Genomic DNA, 22,408 nt, shown 5'->3' with positions numbered 1-22,408 from the left:
TGTAATGTCTCAACAAGAAACATTTGAGGAAAGAAATAAACGAATGAATAATAGACGAAGTTAAGTTACGTGCGCTTTGAACTTGTGAGTAACGTTAATAAAAAGGCTCAGTAGGAATGCCTTTGGAATGGCATTGCACAGCGAATAATCTTAAAAACACTGGGGAAAATTGGCGCGCCTACCACTCGATACCGTGCAATAATGCTCGAATTCTATACTATGCACTACGATTGAACATATACACACGGCCTTGCTGTTTACACGCCTTAAACATTGCCTTGTTATAATATAATAACGAGGAGTAGATACCAGCTTTTGGATCTACGTTGGCACACGATAATGAACGATCACTATTCTAATACTAGATACGATCTCTATGTAAAGAGTCCATGAATACATAAAAGTTACTTGTATACCTTTGCATGCCTCCTAAAAGCCTAAGCTGTTGTCTTGTGTCGACAAGATGCTAGAACCGATGTACTGTTCCGTGCTAGCCTTTGTTCTTGGCCTGGCATATATGTTAACGGAAGAATGCTAGTGTTGAAAGCTGTAGAGTGCCGACGAGGTAGCGATGCCAAAGCTACCAGACGATGCTTCCATTATAATTAGTGTCTGTGTGGCCTTTGCTTGGTAATACGAGGGCGGAGGGAGGTGCGTAGGCACACAGAAAACACCGACATTCACGAAAACTAAAGCGCAAGCAGAAACACATGGACTCGCGCCGCAAGCACCACACAATCTCTCGTTATGGTCAGTACACGGACGTTCACTTGAGGACGAGTCGAGCGCCGCAGCCCGACCGACCACCTCGGTCGCCTACCAGGACTGCGGCTGCTTTGTCGGCTGAGTGATGGGGGCTGTCACCACGCGGAAGCCCGTCGCGTTCACGCACGTCCGAGCACGCCCCAAAACAGAGCTACGCATGCGCACTCTTCGTCAACCACCGATCCTTTGCAGCCCCGACCGCCGCTGCTTGCTCTGGTTGCTTCCGAGTTTAAATCTCTCTCTTTTTCTTTCTTGGTTTGCTCAATGCGTGCCCACCTCTGGCCTTTGGCGTCGTTATCCCCTAAAGCAGGACTTTTTTGCTTCTGTATGTCCATTCTTTTGGTTTAATAGTCTATCTTTGTTCATTCTAGATCCAGCAAGATCTGTCACACGCTCAGTGATGCATTCTAGTGGCACAGATTGATATAGGACCGGAAATAATTTATTGAAAAAGATTTTTGAAGTTAGATATTTGAGCTTTTCGTTTTCAGAGGTGAATCAATACCGGTGTTACTTGCGTGTAGGTATCGCTGGGCATTTAATGAATTGAACAGCTGTACACAAAATGATGTCGACCTTACAAGCAAACGCATTTTGAGAACCCACCGTCGCAAGACGACCAGGATGGTGACTACTTGGGAACCTTAAGTGCTGATGGCTTCGCCGAAAGACAGCGAAGCGACCCGGAACTCGAGAGCCTTGTGGAATACCTCGAGGGCAAGGCCACCGTTGTTCCCAAGGAAGTCAAGCGAGGACTGGCGTCGTTTTTCTTGCGGAACGGCGTTCTCCTAAAGAACTTCTCGGCACTCTGGGACAATTACATGCTTGTAGTAACCTTAGCATTACGCCTAGAGGTTGTGGATGCTTTGCATGACGACCCGACGGCTGGACACCTTGGATTTTCCCGCACGCTCGCGAGAATACAAGAAAAGTACTACTGGCCCCGCATCACTGCCAACGTCAGCCACTGCGTAAAGACATCCCGAGAATGCCATTGACGGAAGACACCGCCGACTATGGCAGCCGGAATTCTGCAGCCCATCGAGCCACCTCGCCGGCTGTTCCAGCGAATCGGGATGCACTTACTGGGGCGTTCCCGACGTCAAATTCCGGAAACAAATGGCTCGTCGTAGCTACCGACTACCTCACCCGCTACGCCGAGACAAGAGTCTGGCCAAAGGCAAAGCCGTCGAGGTAGCCAAGTTGAAGTGGATAAAAAACCAGCGGGAAACACGAGCCACACAGAGAGAACGCGACGAGATAGGCTAGCACTTACAACTGATCAAGGAATGCTTAAAGGGAAGCTGAAGCACTTTAAAAAAATTACTTTGGAACGTGTAATCATAGTTTGATCCCTGCGGAATTCGAAAAACAGTGTTAGAGTTCACAGAAGTGGACGCAAATAGTATTTCTTGGCAAAAAACAGCGATTGCAGCCCCAGGGCTTTTTGACCTCATATTTACCGGCAGCGCAACCACACATACGGACAGAGAAAAGGAGCGAAACGTTTCCGTTTCGCTTCTTTTCTCTGTCCGTGTGTGTGGTTGCGCTGCCGGTAAATATGAATAATAATAATATCTGGGGTTTAACGTCCCAAAACCAAGATATGATTATGAGAGACGCCGTAGTGAAGGGCTCCGGAAATTTCGACCACCTGGGGTTCTTTAACGTGCACCTAAATCTAAGTACACGGGCCTCAAACATTTTCGCCTTCATCGAAAATGCAGCCGCCGCGGCCGGGATTCGATCCCGCGACCTTCGGGTCAGCAGTCGAGCGCCATAACCACTAGACCACCGTGGCGGGGCATCGGTAAATATGAAGTACAACCAATTGGCCCAAGTTTCCGTTTTGTTACAGCTTCTTGACCTGCTAAGCGAAGGCGACGACGTCATCTTCGATGTGCCGTGTCATCGGCACCATCAGCGCTGTTAAAACATGGCCTTTGCGATCAGTACGACAAACGCGCGCAGCGCCGGATATAGCAACGGAGGTTATGGTTGGACATACGACAGTGGAGCGTGGCTCCGGCAAAACTATCGACTATGACGTAGTTCTGGTTAATTCGTTTCCACGGCCACACTTACACCGCGTTCGCGTGGGCGGAGCAAGACGAACTTTCTTTCGCGCTGCCAAAACAGCGAAAAAAAAATACACCATCGTCGACAATAATTTTGGTCTTTGTTAACAACAAAGTTTTACCGAATTCTAAAACCATTTCCACTTCCCTTTAAAACGCAACCTTATACTCACCGGCAAACACCCTTTGCGCGTGCGTGAAGCAGCCGTGCGTCATACAAAACGAAATCTTAACGAAATATCACGGCGTCTATAAAGGTAACCTCCTTAGCAGACAGGTGCACTGGCGTGTCACTGACGCAATTGTCTCCCCCTTTCCTAATGTAGAAGACTTCAAAATTTCGCTTGGGGTTTTTGTCTTTTCCTGACCTAAGACTTTAGTGTTGTCAAGCACAGGATTGCACCCGCTCTGCCTGCAATGGCTTGGATGATGAGCACCGTCTTTCGTAGGAAGAGAGGCCCTGTGTTCCCTGAGGCGATCATTAAGACATCGGCCAGTTTGGCCGTTGTATGCTTTGCCACACGGTAAAGGGACATGATTCCGAGAAATTCCCAGGGACGTCCAGGCAGAGCTGTGGAGACTAAGGGTTCTGCAAGGTTCACACGGGTGGAAGCGAACTGGTCCCAGTTGGCCACAAGAGAGGCGATGTCTCTTGAGTTACCCGGCCACCAAACCGACTCCCGAGCTCGGGCTTTGGTCCTGCTGATGCCCTGATGGCCTTCCTGCAACGGAGTCAAGACCGCCGGCCGAAGAGACGATGGGATGAAAATCCGGGGGCCTTTCAACAGGATACCATCGCAGATAGAGAGCTCGTCCACGACGGAGGCGTACTTCGACACATGCAGAGGTAGCTTGGTATTTCGTGGCCAACCTTGCTGGCAGAAGTAGATGAAGGCCTTGTACTCTCCATCGGATTCTTGTGCCTGTCGTCAGGGGCGTAGCCAGAAATTTTTTTCGGGGGGGGGTTCAACCATACTTTATGTATGTTCGTGCGTGCGTTTGTATGTGTGCGTGCCTATATACGCAAGCAAAACTGAAAAATTTCGGGGGTGGTTTGAACCCCCCCAACCCCCCCCTTGGCTACGCCCCTGCCTGTCGTACATCTTCGGGCCTAAGTGGCAAGACTTCCGACATGCAGCCGACTACTTGTGCGGCGAAGAGTTCCACCGTTTCTGCAGGAGTGGATGCCTTGTGGGTGATACGTGATAAGTTATCCGGACTGCGTCTTTGGACTGACGGCGTCTTTGACTATCGGCGTCTTTGGACTGACGGGCCTGTGTCCATGCCTCCTTGAGCGTCAGCTTCGCGTTTCGTCACAGCTGATCCGTGAGGCGATAGTCACAGAGGCCGACAACGAACCGGTCGCGTACGAGCCTTTCCTCGACAGCAGCTGACGGGTAGTTTCAGCGCTTCACCATCCTGCACAGTTCCGCGTAGTACGTGTCGACGCTTACGCCGGGTAGCGGAACACCCCTGTGCGACCGCGACGACTCGTAGAGCTCGTTGGCCGGGTGCACGAAGTGCTCAGTGAAGCGGGCGGCAACAACTTGGTACGAGGCGAGTGATTGGGCTTCAAGCGAGAACGTCTCGAGGAGCGGACGTGCCTCCGGGCCCATGCAGCACAGTAGCGAGCGTAGGTGCACGTCTTCCGACGCTTTTGTCAGTCCCGAAACCGCCGCAAAGTCTTCTTAGCGGCTGAGCCATGTCAACCATGTTGCCGGGGCTCGCGAAGTCGAATGGTGCCGGTGGCTGAAGGTTGACGTCGTACGGTTGCGTGGCTCGCCGGTCTTGAGGTCCATCACGCTGCCGTTCCGTCGTGGTAAGGCCTAGGGCTGGGGGGCGTTATTCCTTCGCTTCGGACTTCCTGTCATGCGATGTTATCCCACTTCTGACACCATGTCGCGTGGTTAGTGCCGCAGGGGCACGGGCACGCACAGACCGATGCGTACACGCTGGTGGCTCGGACGAAAGTGGAACCCCACCTCTTTATTGGACACGAACATATATGATGCACTCATGAAAGTAACAGGGGCCGCCACGCTCCAGTGGCGGCCTAATAAAAAGGCTGAATTGTGGCGACCTCTACACTATCTATCTATCTATCTATCTATCTATCTATCTATCTATCTATCTATCTATCTATCTATCTATCTATCTATCTATCTATCTATCTATCTATCTATCTATCTATCTATCTATCTATCTATCTATCTATCTATCTATCTATCTATGTAGCCGCCTACGTCTGGGTGCTTTCGTCATTACCTCATTAACTTCGTGTAGACCAAAACTGGCACGGGAGGGTAAGAGCATTTGACGAATATGACTGTTTGGTCATGCCATGCATAACGTGAAAATCCTGTCGCGTACGTCGTCAAACCGTTTCCTCCAGGCACGCATGCACATACCCTAAACCGCGGGCCACGGTTACGGGTATGCGCCACAGTTGATTGATAGTTTATACCTACCCAGAGACGGCGAGAACGGACATTGGTAATTTAAATGCAAGAGAATTAATAAAAACCGACATCGGCAGCGTTTACCCGACGAATGCAAATAATAAAAATGGGAATCCCGGCAAGAATCGAACCCAAGAATTCCGTGTGACAGTCACGTATAGTGCCACAGACCAACGCCAGGTCTACAAAGTGCTTTGAAAAAACACGTTATACTGGCGTAATGTCGGCGCAACGTCAATTCTGGTTGTGGTGCTGGCTATCTAATTTTATATCAAAGCAATAAACGCTATACATGTGTACTCCTACGATATAGGCGTCATTTCAGGTTAACGTCTTTGGTTCCAGTGTTGGCTCCACTTTACAGCAGTCTAATAGTAAACTATACATTATTAAAGACGATAGTCTTTCTTGGGGAACTTAAACGCAGAAATTTTGGTCTGTCTGTCTGTCTTTCTGTTTGTCTGTCTGTCACCCGATTCAGCCACCCGGCCAAAGTTGAACCACTTGCCCAAGGGCCAGCCATCTTGAAGGATCATACTTGTCTACATTGTCGATCAAAAAGCAGACATTACGCATATCTGAGGCGCAACATCACTAAGTATTAGGTGGTGTGTTCCTTTACGAGAAAATACATAGATACGTAATTCTATAGACCCTAGTTTCTTAATTAAGCTGCGCTGAAAATGCGGCTGCGTTGAAAATGCAACGTTATGACGGCGACGAACGCCATCTGCCACGGAAGAAGGAAGCCCTCTGCACAAGCTCATGTTTCCCGACGTATGCCAGATGGCGCTCATATCTCACGCAGCGCTCGTCTATCATCTTTCGGCGGGATTTGCAGCCTAGCACGCAGATACGTGGCCAATTTTTTTTCTTGTGATTCAGCAAGCAATATTCAAGCGTTGCTCGACTCCGGAGGAATACGCTAACGAAAGTTACGTATGATATTCACATCATCGCTCCGTAAAGTGAACTTCGGCTCGATAATACTGACCTCTCGGGCTCTAGCGTGAGTGCTGACGTTACGTCAGACCATACGTTATCTTTTAAACGCCAGTGTTGTCGGCGTGCCTGGTAAGCCCACGATGTGCACACAGCTCCTCCATTGACAAAAAAAGAAAAACATGTAGATCCACCTCTAACGCATGGCTCAAAGCCAAAAAATTCTATTCGCCGACTGCTTCGCGTTAAACCGAATTGCCACAAGGCGTGGGATCTGCGGATTTTTTTTTCTTCCCTGCGCCTTCCTTCTTTTCCTAAGTCTGTTGTCAAAGTAAAGGTGGTCGTCTAGGTATTTTACAAACGCCATTTCATAATACGACATGACATAGCTGTTTATGACACTCTATTAGATGGATAAAAAGTACGATTTATGCAAAAATGAGGCAGATGTTCATTGGCAGGGCCAGCAATTTTAGCAGTTCCGTTGTGCCTCCTTTCGAATACAGAAGCCAGAAAGTGTTGATATGCCCATTAAACGGGAGAATTCAGTCGTGTCAGTCTCCGCGGTTTCTAAAGTCGCCGCACCTGTCTACTTGTGTCCTCCAGGTGTGGTTCCAGAATCGCCGGGCCAAGTGGCGCAAGAAGGAGAACACCAAGAAGGGACCTGGTCGACCAGCCCACAATGCGCACCCTCAGACCTGCTCGGGCGAACCCATCCCTCCCGAGGAAATCGAGCGACGAGAGAGGGACCGGCGGGAAAAGAAACTACGCAAGCAGCTCGAGAGGCAGGCCAAGAGGCTGCAGCAGGTAGGCCTCTATTGTGCCACTAACGAGGCCTTATTCATATATTAATAACCCTATCGAAAGCTTGTCCATCATCCATCAACAGAATCGACCATTATGATAGCGTGTTTGCCATCATAATGGTTGGCATTATAGTGCACATCGTGAGACAAGGTGGGTGCTGTTGCGTCTCTCATTAATTGCACAATTATTCCGTCTTATGCCGTTCGCCTACCCCCCCTGTACAAATGGATAACCTATGCTTCTGGGTGCATTGGACTACCTTGAGGGGCAACGAAAGAGAGCAGCAATTCACACCAAGAGCTGCATGCAATAAGATTCTTCTATGTTCATCCGTGGGCATGATTAACTCATTTTTTTTCAGTACCTGTTCAGGGTAGTCACTGAACTAGACGCAGAGGCACAGGTTTGTCACTTGCTCGGAGAGGGACGCAACGTCACTCAGCATGCCTGCACCATATCCGCTACTATATAGCCACTGTTTTGATGGAAGATTGTCTATCCTTATGGTGTATTACGGTAGTAGATGGCGGACAAATTTGTGGATTGTTTTAAATGATGGATCATGAACAATGTCTGGGGGCACTTTAACACAACCCTAGGTGGCTAAAATGCGGAGACTGCCACTACAGCGTAGCTCATACCACATTGTATTTTTAAACCTATATATAACCCAAGAATCTTTACCCAGCAAGCTTTACCCGCTCTTCATCCAAGAATCTAATGAACGATAACACTTGCCACTTTACGGAAGTGTACATACGCATTCTCTTTTGCGCGGATTCTTTTTTTTTGATATTTTTACTTCCTCATTTAAACCCCCAGTGTAGGATAGCAGAACTAATTTTTGGGCAAGTTGGGTCATATTCACATTAGGTATCAGCGCAAGCAGACAACGAAAAAAGGTGTGAGAAACGAAGACGCATACCGTAAACCACCGTTTCTTACTTTCTTTCGTCCCGGTATTACTTGCAGGGTAGAAAACTAGGTTTTCTGCTCTTGGTTTGCCGCTATGCTATTGCACCTTTCTTCGGCTTGTAGCGAAGCCTTGGTGCGCTCTCCAGCGCCTTCTAGTGATTCGTCCTTCTTGGCTTCTGAAAAAATGCCGCTTGCGCGGAGAGTCCGTGCTTTGTCTTGACTATCGCCAATGTATTGTCGCGGAGTACCGTCAAACGCCCTAAGAAATTGGTGAGGAGTGCTGGTCTTCTATTCGATCCGCTGGAACTTCGATCCCGTACCCTGCCATTTACAATGCCTCAAGACGCCGCGCAGCAAGCGCCTCCTCCCGCACCGATCACATGTCCCGGTGTCCCTCGTATCCGCTATCCACTTATCTTCACTGGCGCCGATGGCAACAACGTGGAGGACTGGCTCGCAGTTTACCAGTGCGTGATGAACATACCAAATAAATGGGATGAAGTGAGCAAGTTGAGCAACTTGGTATTCTACCTCGCGGGGGTGGCAAGCTTGTGGTACAGCAACCACGCGTCCGATTTCGCGACTTGGTCCGATTCCAAGACCACCGTCATCAACGTGTTTGGCCGCCCTGCAGTTCGTAGCTGTAAGCAAAACAGCGCTCACGCGAGCGAGCTCAGCAGGCCGGTGAGCCTTTCACAAGTGACATCGAAAGACGTCCTCGACTTGTGTAAGAAAGCCAACGGCACCATGTCTGACTCTGACAAGATCCGAAATGTTATAAAAGGCATTGACGACGATGCCTTCACCATGCTACTCGCCAAAAACCCTTGCACAGTGGCCGAGGTCATATCGCTGTGCCAGAGACAGAGCTTCGCCGGCAGCGTCAGCTTGCTGGCTTGGTGGCCATATCTGAGCAGGCCGCGTTAGTCCCAAATATAAAGTCATTCGTGCACGAGGAAATTGCACGCCAGTTCTCTCTCCTGGCCTTTGTCCACCCGCCGCAAGTTCAACAGTCGTCGACAACCCTTCTTCCTCCCCTCCTCCGGGTAAGTGAGCAGGAAATTGCGGAGGTCATGCCTGAGTACCCCAGCAACCTCCGGCTCCTGCCCTACCGAGTTACGCTGAAGTTGTCGCCAAGACGCCCCAAGCTGCCCCACTGAGTTACGGCGAAGCCGCCGCTGGACCACCGTCTTTCGAAGCGGGAGTGCTGGTTACGTATGCTGCCGTCATCCCTAGGCCCCGACTGCAGCCCACATGCAGTCATTTCAGCAGCCGACCCGTCAATTGCACCCTGCGATATAAGGGGGACCTGCCCCGGCGATCCGATGGCACAAACCCGACAACCGGCCCATCTACATTACGAACGGTTATGCCGGTCACGTGACCCGTTACTGCTATCGCGTGCACCCGTCACCAGCCAGTCCAGCCGTGGATTCTACGACCAACCTCCGCCTTTCTCCATCTACTCGCCGCTCTCCGTCTCCACGACGTCGGTCACTGTCGCCTATGCGGCCACGTTCTATCACGAGAGCAGGAAAACTATAGTCGTCACTGTCCGCGAGGCAAGGGCTGCGATGCTATCGAACTGTGAAAGCCCTCAGCGAAGTCCATCGAATGTCATACACGTATGACGCATCTGCCTTTATCGACACTGGAGCCGCCGTATCCATTATGGACTCAAAACATAGCCGCTACTCCGAAAAGTGACGATGCCACTTTCCGGGAAGTCCCTCCATACCGCCAGCTCTCAGAGTATTAAGCTTACAGCAAGATGCACTGCTCGCGGCGTCATTGAGGACGCTCTTTGCGACGCCGAGTTCATCATAATTACTGCATGCTCTCACGACGTCATCCTGGGATGGGATTTTCTCTGCCGTCACGACGCCGTAATTCATTGTGCACCAGCCGCAATCCAACTCTCACCGTTCTCACATTGGTCGCCGGCAGACAGTCCATCAGTATTGAGCAAGATCCTCGCCAAAGACCATAGCAAAGTGGCTCTACACTCGTGAACGACTGTGTCAGTCTACTGCGCTTGTCTCTCCGATACCACTGCACTCGTTTCGCCATCTGACTACGCTTGCACTGGGAAAGGGTTGCTGGTACCTTTCGCGACCATGAAGTCACTCAGGGCAGCACCGCTATTTTTGTTACCAAGCCAGCTGCCCACATTGTTACGTTGGTGCGAGGGAAATGTCTCGGCAGAGTGGAACCCCTTCGAACAAGCACAAGTTCTGGACGCACCCGATGACTCGCACTGTTTAAAATTGCGATTACATCGCAGGGGAAGACACGAGGCAGAGACCCACGAAGACGAGCGCTGGTCTTCGTTGGTCTCTGTCTCGTGTCTTCCCCTGCTCTGTAATCGCAATTTGAAATAGACCACCTTACGCGATACACCGAAACTGCCGCCCTCCCAGCTGCCGTCCTCACAGCACGCGATGTTGCCTTCTTCCTGCTCCCCCGATCCATTCTGCGCCACGGTCCACCCCAGGAGCTGCTCAGCGATCGAGGAAGTCTTCTTGTCGGAAGTCGTCGAACCGATTCTCAAGGAGTGCGACGTCGTTCACCGCAATACTACTGCTTACCACCCGCAGACGAATGGCCTAACCGAACACTTTAACCGCACGCTACGTGACATGCTCTCGATGTACGTCGCCGCCGATCACACTAATTGGGATGCAATTCTGCCCTTTGTCACGTACGCCTATAATACGGCCCCTCAGAGCACTACTGGTTTTCACGCTTCTTATTGTACGGTAGGCACCCGTCGCCCACCATCGAAACGATACTTCCATACAAGCCGGATCCATCTGAGTGTGCATCCATTGCTGACACAGCCACGCTTGCTGCAGATTATCGCGAGCTCGCCAAGACTTTTTGAGCGCATGAACAAGAGTGGCAGAAGAGCATTCGCGGTAGCGCCACCGCTTTTGAGCCCACGTTTCTCCCTGGAGCGCCCATGTGGCTCTCGGTCCACACCACTGCAACTGGCCTCTCTTCAAAACTACTGCCGAAATACGAAGGCCTCTACCGTGTCGTCGAGCGCACGTCACCGGTCAGCTACGTGATCGAACCCATCGAACCATCTTCGGACATGCGCTGTCGAGGGCGCGACATTGTCAACGTGGAGCGCCTGAAGCCCTACGAGGGGCGTTCAATAAAGATTTCCCCTGACTCACTTCTATTTATTGCACGATGGTGAAACTGCGCATGCATGACATAAGTCACTATAGGTCACGTGCCAATGTGCTACTCTGAACTAATAACGGTCTTTCTTGTCAATGTAGAGCGCCTCGAGACCTACTATGACCCGCTCATAGTGGTAAGCTATTAGGGCGCAGGGTGGCTCCCTTTTCGTATATGGGGTAATTGTAGCGAAGCCTTGGAACTGAGCAATGGGTTGCGCTCTCCAGCGCCCTCTAGTGGGTCGTCTTCTTTGGCTTCTCCTGAAAGGACGCCACTCGCACTGGGAGTCCGTGATTTTCCTTGACTGTCGCCATTGCGCATTGTCGCTGAGTGCCGTCAAATAAACACCTTAAGAGGCTGTCTATATGTCACCGTGTTTTGCTTGTCCGTCACGCTCGTAACCGGTCGCCTAATGACAACCTTTCCGCTCGTGTATTTCCGTAGGCCCGCCTCAAGCCTGGTGTGAACCTCGCGAGCCTAAGAGAGACCATCCAGCAGTCGCTAACCGAACTGTGGAACACTAACCCGACGAAGGAACCACGGGCCCTGGTTGGCCCGGAAACGTTCCGCCTATTGGAGACGCTCGGCTTCGATGTCATCGAAGTCCTGTCCCGGGCTCGCTTCGAACCGCCCCGGCGACAAGACGTGGCTCCACCGTCCAGGTTCGTATGAACTGCATCAACAGCTAACCATGAAATATGGCAGCATGGCGCCAGTGTAGGCCGCTGAAGCAAATGCTATGCACGGCAGAGGGTACTGACGTGGACAGCTAACTTGAATTCGCCAGCATGTAATCGACAGAAAAGAAAAGTGACTGGTGAAATGAACGCTTTATTTCAATCCATAAAAAATTGAAGGGTTAGGTAGCGTTGAAATTGCACGTTCTCCCTTGGCCCCTAAGGTAACCTGGTGGGCCAACGGCTCCTTTCTCTGTCTACGATAGGTATGACAGGTTATGAGAGCCGTGCAGCGAAGTATAGTGCATAATGAAGTGAGCGATTACCAATTGACAGAACATGTTTATGGAGCTGTACCAGTGGCCTTCAGTACACAAACGCAATGCTCTAACCATTAGGCCATAGGAGCGTGTTGCGCCCGCAAGAAAGTGCGTTCACGGTGTGTCCAGATAAGATCGAACACGAGGTCCCGGTCACCATTCCCGATTTTGATGCAATTTACTGAAGGTCTAGGCATTACACCCAGAACAATGGTTTCGCAGTCAGTTTTGCGAAAAAAATTTTGTTCGCCTGAAAAAAGAAAAATATACAAATTTTGGCCGCAAAAAACACTTTTCCGCCAATCTCGCGATTTCTGAATTTTGAGCAAACCTAGGGAAAAACGATGGACTTGTTCGTCACAATATTTATTCCCCTTAAAGAACAAGTGAAATAAAATCTTATGAGTCTTTTATTTTCCTTGCTTGTTGAAACACTTTTGAAGAAAAAAATCACAAACTTGGCAAATCGCACAAAATACCTTTATTTCGGGAATTTATTGCTGCATGCAAGTTAAAGTGAGGATAATAAAACTCGGTACATATTAACTTTCATACTTTCGCTCTCTTTTAAAATAATTTGCGTGGTTTTATCGCCTTCTGTTTCACTCGATAAGTGGGCTGAAACGTAAGTGATTTACCAAAAACGCCGAACTTTGAAAATGATTTTCTCAAAAAGGCCATTTTTAATTTTTTTTTAAATACCTCTGATTGAAGTCAAGGACGTCATCTACAATTCTGCAGAAAAAAACGTTGCATTATTTTGGTTGCTAACAAGTTATAGTGCGTCAAATGTGACCATGGCAGCCTAGCGGCCCGCGTCGTTCGTTATGTGCTGGAACTCGGATATAAGTTGCTAAAAATACTTGTACATGACATAATCACAAATCAGCAGCTCCATGCCAACAAATGCGCAGCCAGGTGCCATGGTTCAGCAAGCTTATTCTTGCGATCAGCCGCTTGACGAACCCGCAGCAGCGGCCGTTCCATGCTGCAGGCGCTCACTTTACATGAGTGCCGCTTCGAATGCGGATAAGCTCCGCTTGCGCGCCAAGCTACGCTCAGAGGACGAACGAGAGAAGTAATGCATCACTGTGAAAGTTAGAGGCTGTTAAGTGCTAAGAAATGTTATAGTATGCAAGGAAAACTCTGCCGGCAATTTCCCAGTGAGCGCCTCCAGTAGTGCGCTCATGTGCTGCTTTCTCTCTTCTGAAGCCCTTAAAATAATTAGGTTCATTCTATGAGCAACATATGACACAAAAGAAAGCCATTGACATCTAAAGAAAGATGTCATACGTGCTTCCGATGGTCGAGCAACTGAAACTGCAGTTGTTCATCTCGTGCCAGAACACTTGTGTCAGCCGGCTGTGAAAAGAAGTGTATCCAAGTCCTTTACTTCATTAAAGAACCGCTTTTAGAATACTGTGTTGTTGTGCGTCCGCAGATAGAATATTCAACGCAAGTCGAGCGTTTGTCATGATATTATGCGGCTTCGGGCATAACAGCAGGGGAAAAAAATACATCCGTGCTGTAATGAAGGCTCTCACTGGGAAATTGCTGACAGAGTTTTCGGTGCATGTTATGACATTTGTTGGCACTTAACGGCCTTTACCTATCACAGTGATGCATTCCTTCTCTCGTTTGTCCTCTGAGCGTAGTTCGGCGCGCAAGCGGGGCTCATCCGCAGTCGAAGTGGCACTCATGTAATGTGATGTAATGTAATGTAATGTGAGTGCCCGCAGCATCGAGCGGCCGCTGCTGCGGGCTTCTCAAGCGGCTCATCGCAAGACAAAGCTTGCTGAACCATGTCACCTGGCTGCGCATTTGTTGGTGTGGAGCTACTGATTTGTGATTATGTCACGTACAAGTATTTTTAGCAACTTATGTACGAGTTTGAGCACATAACGAACGACGCGACCGCTATGGTCACATTCGACGCACTATAACTTGTTAGCAACCAAAATAATGCAACGTCTTTTTCTGCAGAATTGTAGACGACGTCCTTGATTTCAATCAGAGGGATTTAAAAAAAATTAAAAATGGCCTTTTTGAGAAACTTGATCATTTTCAAATTCGGCGTTTTTGGTAAATCACTTACGTTTCAGCCCACTTATCGAGTGAAACAGAAAGCGATAAAACCATGCAAATTATTTTATAAGAGAGCGAAAGTATGAAAGTTAATATGTACCGAGTTTTATTATCATCACTTTAACTTGTATGCAGCAATAAATTCCCGAAATAAAGGTATTTTGTGCGATTTGCCAAGTTTGTGATTTTTTTCTTCAAAAGTGCTTCGACAAGCAAGGGAAATAAAAAACTCATAAGATTGTATTTCACTTGTTCTTTAAGGGGAATAAATATTGTGACGAACAAGTTCCTCGTTTTTTCCCTAGGTGCGCTCAAAATTCAGAAATCGCGAAATTGGCGGAAAAGTGCTTTTTGCTGCCAAAATTTGTATATTTTTTTCAGGCGAACAAAATATTTTTTCGCAAAACTAACTGCGAAGCCATTGTTCTGGGTGTAATGCCTAGACCTACAGTAAATTTCATCAAAATCGGGAATGCTGACCGGGACCTTGTGTTTGATCTTATCTGGACACACCCTTCAGACACTTGCCACACACATATACTATTGTTTCTCCTAGCACTCAAGACGACACACATGTAGCGCTCAAATTAAATACACTCAATGGTCGTCAAACGACATGTATTCAATGTGCCATGCAACAAAACTAGAACGCGGCAAAACCTTAAAGATAACTCGTTGGAGCACTCTTCGCAGGTGCATAGACGGATGCGGCTAAATGCTTGCGAATACAGCTTCTCAACAAAGGCTCCCTGGGTGGGGCTACAATGCCCTCTAGGCTAGAGTCACTGTATATGCTACCTTTAGGTAGCAGAGTTGCGCATAGGTCCGGCTAGCAACCACAGCTATGCGGTGAAGTCGCACTTCGTTTTTGCAGGCGACATGCCTACCGTGTCGCCGATTAACCTGTCTGGCGTGTCGAAGACGGGCGATAAACATTGGCTGCCGATGGCTAGTGTTAATTCACTTCGCTGCAGCGGCGGCGTCGAGAAATAAAAAAATTGCCCTAAGCGGCAGCTTCTCCGCAATGCATGGTTGCTAGCGGCGTTGGAAGACAGATGCGCAACTCTGCTACCTAAAGGTAGCATATACAGTGACTCTACTCTAGGCTGTGGTAAATATGCGTGACGCAGTAAAAATGCATTGCCGAGGCGGGAACGTCAGCTTGCGTAAAGGCCTGACCACAGGTACGCGTCGCAGCGTGTCAGCGCGTGACCTTTTGACGGGCGCAGGGCTAGGCGAAGCTGCGCGCCCTCTCTCTCCATAGAGGGAGGGTGCGGCGCCGCGTCAGAAGATCACGCGCGGACACGTTGCAACGCGTACGTGTGGTCAGGTCTTAAGCATTTGCACTCATCCTGTCACAGCCCAGAAAGAAGGTTCTCACCCTCTCCGTTGAATAGGAGGTGCTCACCCTATCGTTGAATTCCTACCAGAAGCTCTCCTTCGATTTCTCTTCATAAATCTACAGCTGTCCTAACTATTATTACATTGCTAAGTTATGTCCCGGGAAGTCTGAACCACACATACGGTTCCAAACACGCGCGTGTAGGTCAGGCGCGCCTCGCGGTGAGTGGCGGCTTCCACCAAGGAGGCACGCATCGCCGTGCGCACACTCTAAACAGGCAGGAATTGTCCGGTGTCGCTTCGTACCGGGCTGTTGATGAGCCTCAAAATGCGTAATATTGACTTGACCACTCTTCGTCAATCGAGTTGATGCCGGACAACACCACACCACGCCACACCACACCACGTACCATGGCCTAAACGACGAGAAAAACATGAACGTGTACTCGTGTGCAATGCACACAGCTGCTATGTTCCCGACGCGCAACCACCACGTGCGTCATGCCCGGAGGGACAAGTGCCGCGCGAACCTGTAGAGTACTGCTGCAATATGCCACCCTTCATTGGTCGAGCTGGTGCCGGGCAATGCGATTTCGCATCACATGGCACGACCACACTAACATTAGCGCGTGCTTGAGTGCAAGGTGCACATCGCTTGATGTGTATGACGCGTCATGCACGAACGAGCCAATCCATCTCTTGTAGTGCTTCAATATGACTATATATCTAGAAATAGTGCTCTGGAATGAATATATACATATGAAGGCGTATTTCTCTTACATACAGTGATGCAAAGTAAGCGCGAAAAGGAAAGAAAAATCATTTGAATTGGCTGCTACACGTCGGCTAGGCTGGAGACTGAGTAAAAACATGTAGTTGCGTATCTGCAGGGCCCCAAACGCGCAAGACGCGCGCTGTTTCAAGGCCGACATCATAACGCGGCGATTGTTCGCATAACCAGCGCGTATTTACACGCTTGCTTCATCTGCGCATGCACAGCCTCCGGAGAGCGCACAGCGCGCGCTTGGGCAGCGTATGTGTGGTTGGGCTAAAAAGCTGGCATTTCAGCGCATGTTGAGCAGTGTGGAATCCGCTGCGATATTAGCTGTAACAGCGATGTTGTCAGTGTAGATCGTTGTGCCACAGAGATAACTTCTCTAGAGACGGACTAACAAAAAATGAAGGAAAACGCCTTTTTTCTCGAATCAGCATTTAATTCCAAAAATAAAAGTGCCTCTCGAAGGACTCGTATTCAGTGTGCCCTGTGGCCCAAGCAATGACCCTTTCGTAACCATATCGCGATGTAATGGAGCGGTACTACAGCCGGAAAGCTTAATAATTTCAAGTTATCTCCAAAACTTCACCCATATTTGTACAAAATGTTTCATTGTCAATTCTTGAAATGTCATTAAAAGATTCTTTGTAGCTCTACATCACTTTCAGCGTCACGTTCAACTCGGAGAAAATCTTGCAAGTATAATAGGCAGTGGTTTCTGAATAATAGGGAAAGATGTCAATGATTGCATCACCGCTAATAATTTCTAGTTTTCCAAATCCTACTATTGGTCATCTTCCCGACAAACGTATTTATTTGAAACTGGTGATAGGGACATGCACATTAGCGTCTTCACTTTCGTTTTATCTCTTTATTCAGATCTTCAGCGGATGACAGCTCCTCTGACGTGCCAGCGCATCGCTTCATGACGTTGCTAACGACCACCACTCCACCTGGCGGAGGCGTCGTCGTCAGCGGCGGCAACGGCGGAGGCAAGTCATCCGCCTTCAGCATCGAGAGTCTCCTGGCGTCTCGGGGAGGCTCACGGGAACAGGCGAAACACGTGACGCCGCTGCGGTTACCAATGGCAACAACAACAGCGAGCGGTTTCCCCCTTGTAGTCCAGCAACCCATGGGCTTTCTGGTGCGCCCTGAACTCCAAGAACGTGGCTGTGACAATGACGGTGACATGAGCGCGGAACGAGTCCAGCAGCAACGTCAGCAGCAGCAGCGGGACTGCTGCAGCTCAGCCGATGACGACTTCAGCGATCCTGACGTCACCGGTTGCGACGACGAGGATTCCGCCTCGCGAATGGACACCAGACAGACCTCCAGAAGAGAGCGAACGGCGGACGATGACGATGACGTCAGTGTCGGTGGTGGTGACGTTCGCGTTGACGACGACTGTGATGTGTCGTTGCGTGAGGAACGGAACAGGGACCCAGCGTCTGACGACGAAACGGGGTCCGTCCACGTAGCGGTCGACGACGACGGTGCGGATGGGGATGACGAAAGGGATGCGTGGTAACGACGGCGACGGAACGGCGAAGCGACGCCCAGCAACATAACGACGATGCACTGGTTCCATGAGCAGCACAGACATAACTTATGCGATGGTGACACGCACTTTCGATCGCGATTGAGACTTACCTAAATCGAATTGCTCTGTCACGATTGCCTCGTACTCATAAGCTGCGGAAAGAAGCCTATCGGGGTCCAGCAATCAAATAGGTGGCAGGCCCGGTCGCGATCGAAATTTTACAGTGCGATGACATTATGAAATTGTGAAGCACTCAGTTGAGCGCATTGTTTTCGTTGCAAGTCAAAGAAGGGATTTGTAAGAATTGGGCATTGGTCGTAATATTCCCCATGCAAGTTGCACACAGAGAAGCATTTCTGGGAAGTATGTATCGTGTGCACTGCGGCTTGCATTTCACCTTCGTGACAGAAGCGTGTGATCATTAAAGCTGTGCTTCATTTACCACTAAAAGAATCTGCTATACTTTGGCGGAACTGCCTGAGGCGTCTATAGATGTGACAATGACACATCTTTGAAATGAACAGTCTAGTGGTTGTGTCTGCTGCTCAACGAGCCTTTTCAATCATGCATTGTGAATTCTCTGGTCTCACGCTACGGGAGGTGCGAAAGTGACTTTACCTGGACTTCGCGAGGGACATAGTGGTTTCTTGTTCTTTATTTATTATGCATACGCCTCCGTTCCGACTCCTCTCCAAGTGCAAATGTAGGTGCGGGTATCTTTGGGGTTAGTAAGGCCGCGAGGACTTGGTAATTAGCTGTTGATGACACGCAATGATGCGCCAGTGTGTGCTTGTTTACATGTGTGCATGTGCGCGCTTGAACTTTAGATGAAGCGCGTACGTTTTTTCCTTTTTTTTCTCTGACAAAGAAGGCCCGCGTTGTGACTTAGTCAATAAAGAGAGTCGATAGAGTTGGTTGTGTGATCTGAAGCGATATTATGTCATCTTTATCAGTATGTTGACCTGTTTTCAATTCTGACATGCGTCCTGTAAGCCACAACAACATCGATGAAGGAAAATTTGCGTCTCTAATAAAGCAAACGCATTTATTATTCAAGTGGGAGGATGGCAGTGTGCTCGTGGGCAGCTTTGAGTTCTATAAACAGGTCAAAAGCCAAGGAATGCAGGATTACGATGGAGAGCAAGTACAACGCTTTAGAAACAGAAGGAAAGGATGACACAAAGGTAGCAACAAAACCGTAACTCAAGCAATTTCTGGCGCAGCACTAGAACTGGGCATAAAATACTAACACAAGAATTAAGCAAACTGCCTCAAACCACTACAGACATAATAAAAAAAGCTACAACAGTTGAAGTTAATTTCGTCAAGAGACAAAGTAGAATTTGCTGAGCTGTCAGAAGTGATCGATAAAAGTGAGCTGAGTGACATACGAAACCATAACTTTAAAGAGATAGCGGCAGCAGTAACAAGGGCACCAGCAACAAGGGCACCAGCAACAACGAACCTAACAAAACAAATTGAAGGGACCATAATGCATGCCGTATCAGCGAACCAATACTGTTAACAATTTTAATGATTTAATGAAGATGGTTGACGGACTCGGAACTAGGCATATCGAATGGAAACGTCCTCACTTCGAGGTAAAGCAAAATTGAACAAGACATCAAGTTCCAACCGTAGCGATCGATGCAGTAAGAAAAGCCCTAAAGGAATTTCCCGCGGGAAAGCGGCCTGAGAAGACATTATAACAACCAATTTGTTGAACCAATTTGTTCAGATATATAGATTTTATATTCGAGAATCGACATATTTGCACAGCGCAAAATGAACGAGGACACAGGAAAGGACACAACACAGGCGCTGCAGGATTGATCCTGCCGTTCTGTCAAGTTATATTGGAGAACTTGGCGACACTATGCTTTAAACAATTGGTATGTACTATTGAGTTCAAAAAATGCGAGCATTTAAGCAAAAAAGGGATAGGTGAAGGAACAGAATAGAAAAGGGTAGTAGATACCCTAGTAGATATGAGGAAAAAATGGAACTGGGAAGGCCACGTCATTAGAAGGGCAGATAACAGATGGTCAGTTTGAACGTGGAAATAGATGCCAAGGGATGGGAAGAGCGGTCCATGCCGGCGAAGAGTTACGTGGAGCGAGAAAATTAATAAATTTGAATGTCTAGAACGGAACCAGCTCTCACAGAAAAAGATCGATTGAGGATCATTGGGAGAGGCCCTCGTTCTGCAGGGCACATAAGACACGCTGGTGATGATGGCGACAAAAAGCCGGACGTATACGCATCGCCCTGTGAAGTCGTACGGTAAGAACGGTGGCGAATGCGTGAACACTATAGCCCTGACGGCAACACGTCGTGACAGAATCTTCAACCAGAATTCCGACACGCGTTGTTGCTGCAAACGAATGTGCTCCTTGACTCCGTGCCCGGAAATCAGCTCTAGAGGCGTCTTCTGAGACACACCAATCATGAATTAACGCTTCCGTGAGACGATTACAGAAGAACAGTTGTACACAGGCCCTCTTGGCACCATCGTGTGTGTTCCTGTGCACATCATTACATAAGTAGGGCGACGGTAATTCTGCGGGTAAGTTGAAAAATTTGTGAGCTTGATGAACTGACAGTTGAAGAGTAGCCAAGGAAATTAATAACGTTTTTGGTTGTTAACAGTCTAAGAAAACATATTTTTTTGCTGCAATATTTTTCTTGTAGTTTCGTTCTATGAATGGTGTAACAGCGGCCATATAATAAGCACGACAGATGCACAACTTTTCTTCCGCGTTACAAAATATTTTTCTCTATATGGCAGCTACTGAATGCTTTACCTCATTAAGGATAAACTAAGGCTCCTGATAACTCCATCAGTTGGTAATAATAGAAAATGTAAGATTGCTGACAGCGTTTGCGTTTTCTTTAAATGTTGATCTTGAAGGAAAAAAAAGGGACAAGCAAGTGCGAGCGCTATTTACAAAATTTAGCAAAGTGATATACTTGACGCGCCCTGAACGGGCACGACAAGATGTCGTTCTGTGTTTTGCAGGGGTGTGCGAATTATGATTTTCTATGTCGAAAGCGGTCCGCAAACCGAATCATCGAAAATTCTCAAACAGTTTTTGAATATCGAACTACTATTTCGCGATTGTTATAAGAACGACGTTCACGTCCTATAATTTCAAACTTTAGCAACAGAAGGATGAATGAGGCACGAGGAAAAATAGAAATATTGCTCTGAAACACAAAACACTTTACATAATGGAAACAATTTCTGCATGGTCTGCAAAGTCTGGCTTCGGGAGGGACGTTGCCTGCATGTATTGTCGTAGACTCACGTGTTTTACATTCGCACTATACCTGTTGGTGTGAAACTATCGTACTTTAGGACCAATTGTGAGCTAAAATGAATGCAATAGAGACAGTGAGAAGTTAGAAACCTATTCAAAGAATATTTGTATTTGCAAATGACGACCATTCGATTCGATCGCCGAATCGAGTAGGGCATTGTTCAAATAAATATTCAGAATTTTACAATATTCGCACACCCCTAAGATTTTTGCCTGTATGTTTCGTGCTCTCAAAGAGGCAGAAAACTTCCGTTCGTGAGGCATTTCTTTTGTGACCTAATTACAATATCGCTTGCGACGCTCTTTCACGTCATCCCCCTTGTCTGTTGTGATTGTGTAGAGTAAGAGATATGTTTCCTTTTCTCACGGCACCATTTCTTTTGTTGCCAGAAAGGAATGACACTTTATTAAACGGCCTTCACGATGACAAGTCTCGTCTTTTCTGTGTTATGTAGCACCATCTTTCGCTTTTACTGATGTGACTATCCTTACATTTTCCTTGACGACGATGGCCATCCGCAACATAATAGTTACAGACTCGCAAGCGGCACGCAGCGCACACAGAGACCGATGCGTATCCCAGGTTGCGCAGCGGCTACTAACAACATATGAAGACACCGGTTAAATGTATATGGGCCCCTGTCCATGAGTCCTTGCCCGGAAATCAAAGTGTCCACGCTGTTGCTGGGACGAGTGCCTTGCGAGGACATGGACGACAAACGGGCGTCAGGCACAGATACCCGCCATCCGCTGACTTAACAATGCCATATTACCGAGTAGAGAGAAGAACAGTGAAGCCTGCCCTCAATAAACAAGCTAGAGACGGGATGTCTTCCGCTGACGAACGTAGACAAAGGTGTCTTAATTCCTCCTCCTAGACGAGCAGTGCCCTGCACAATATAATTGCACATGCCCTTTACTGTGGTGAACACGCCACCATATATCGCACTACCTGCGGCACTCGATTTAATCCGGTGGTTCCACTGAGTTGCAAACCCAGTGAGTTCCCGTGGGAGGCTCTGGTGCTCAGCTCCATAAAGTCTGGAACTCCAGAAACGGCTGTTCAACTTGTTAATGCAGCAGCCTTGTACTCAGAAGCCTTGTACTAAGGGCCTCTATCGCTGGGAAAAAAATCTACTTAAGTTTTCCTTGAACAAACGTTATTTCTACTCAGTGAAAAACAGCTGGTATCACA

The 22,408-nt window shown here is 48.3% G+C and overlaps 1 protein-coding gene across 1 annotated transcript in view; it reads left to right on the top strand.

The window, feature by feature from the left end:
- LOC119399315 (homeobox protein unc-4 homolog) overlaps window positions 1–19,776 on the top strand; it is a 277,227-nt gene extending 257,451 nt beyond the window's left edge. The window contains exons 4-6 of the mRNA XM_037666132.2: window positions 6,851–7,051; window positions 11,600–11,817; window positions 17,233–19,776. Of these exons, the coding sequence (XP_037522060.1) occupies window positions 6,851–7,051; window positions 11,600–11,817; window positions 17,233–17,881 (1,068 nt within the window). The 3' untranslated portion in view covers window positions 17,882–19,776. The remainder of the gene's footprint in view (window positions 1–6,850; window positions 7,052–11,599; window positions 11,818–17,232) is intronic.
- Window positions 19,777–22,408: the final 2,632 nt, after the last annotated feature.

The sequence above is a fragment of the Rhipicephalus sanguineus genome, chromosome 7 (genome assembly GCF_013339695.2).
Source record: "Rhipicephalus sanguineus isolate Rsan-2018 chromosome 7, BIME_Rsan_1.4, whole genome shotgun sequence".
Classification (NCBI taxonomy): Eukaryota; Metazoa; Arthropoda; class Arachnida; order Ixodida; family Ixodidae; genus Rhipicephalus; species Rhipicephalus sanguineus.
This window is presented reverse-complemented; position numbering and strand designations above follow the sequence as displayed.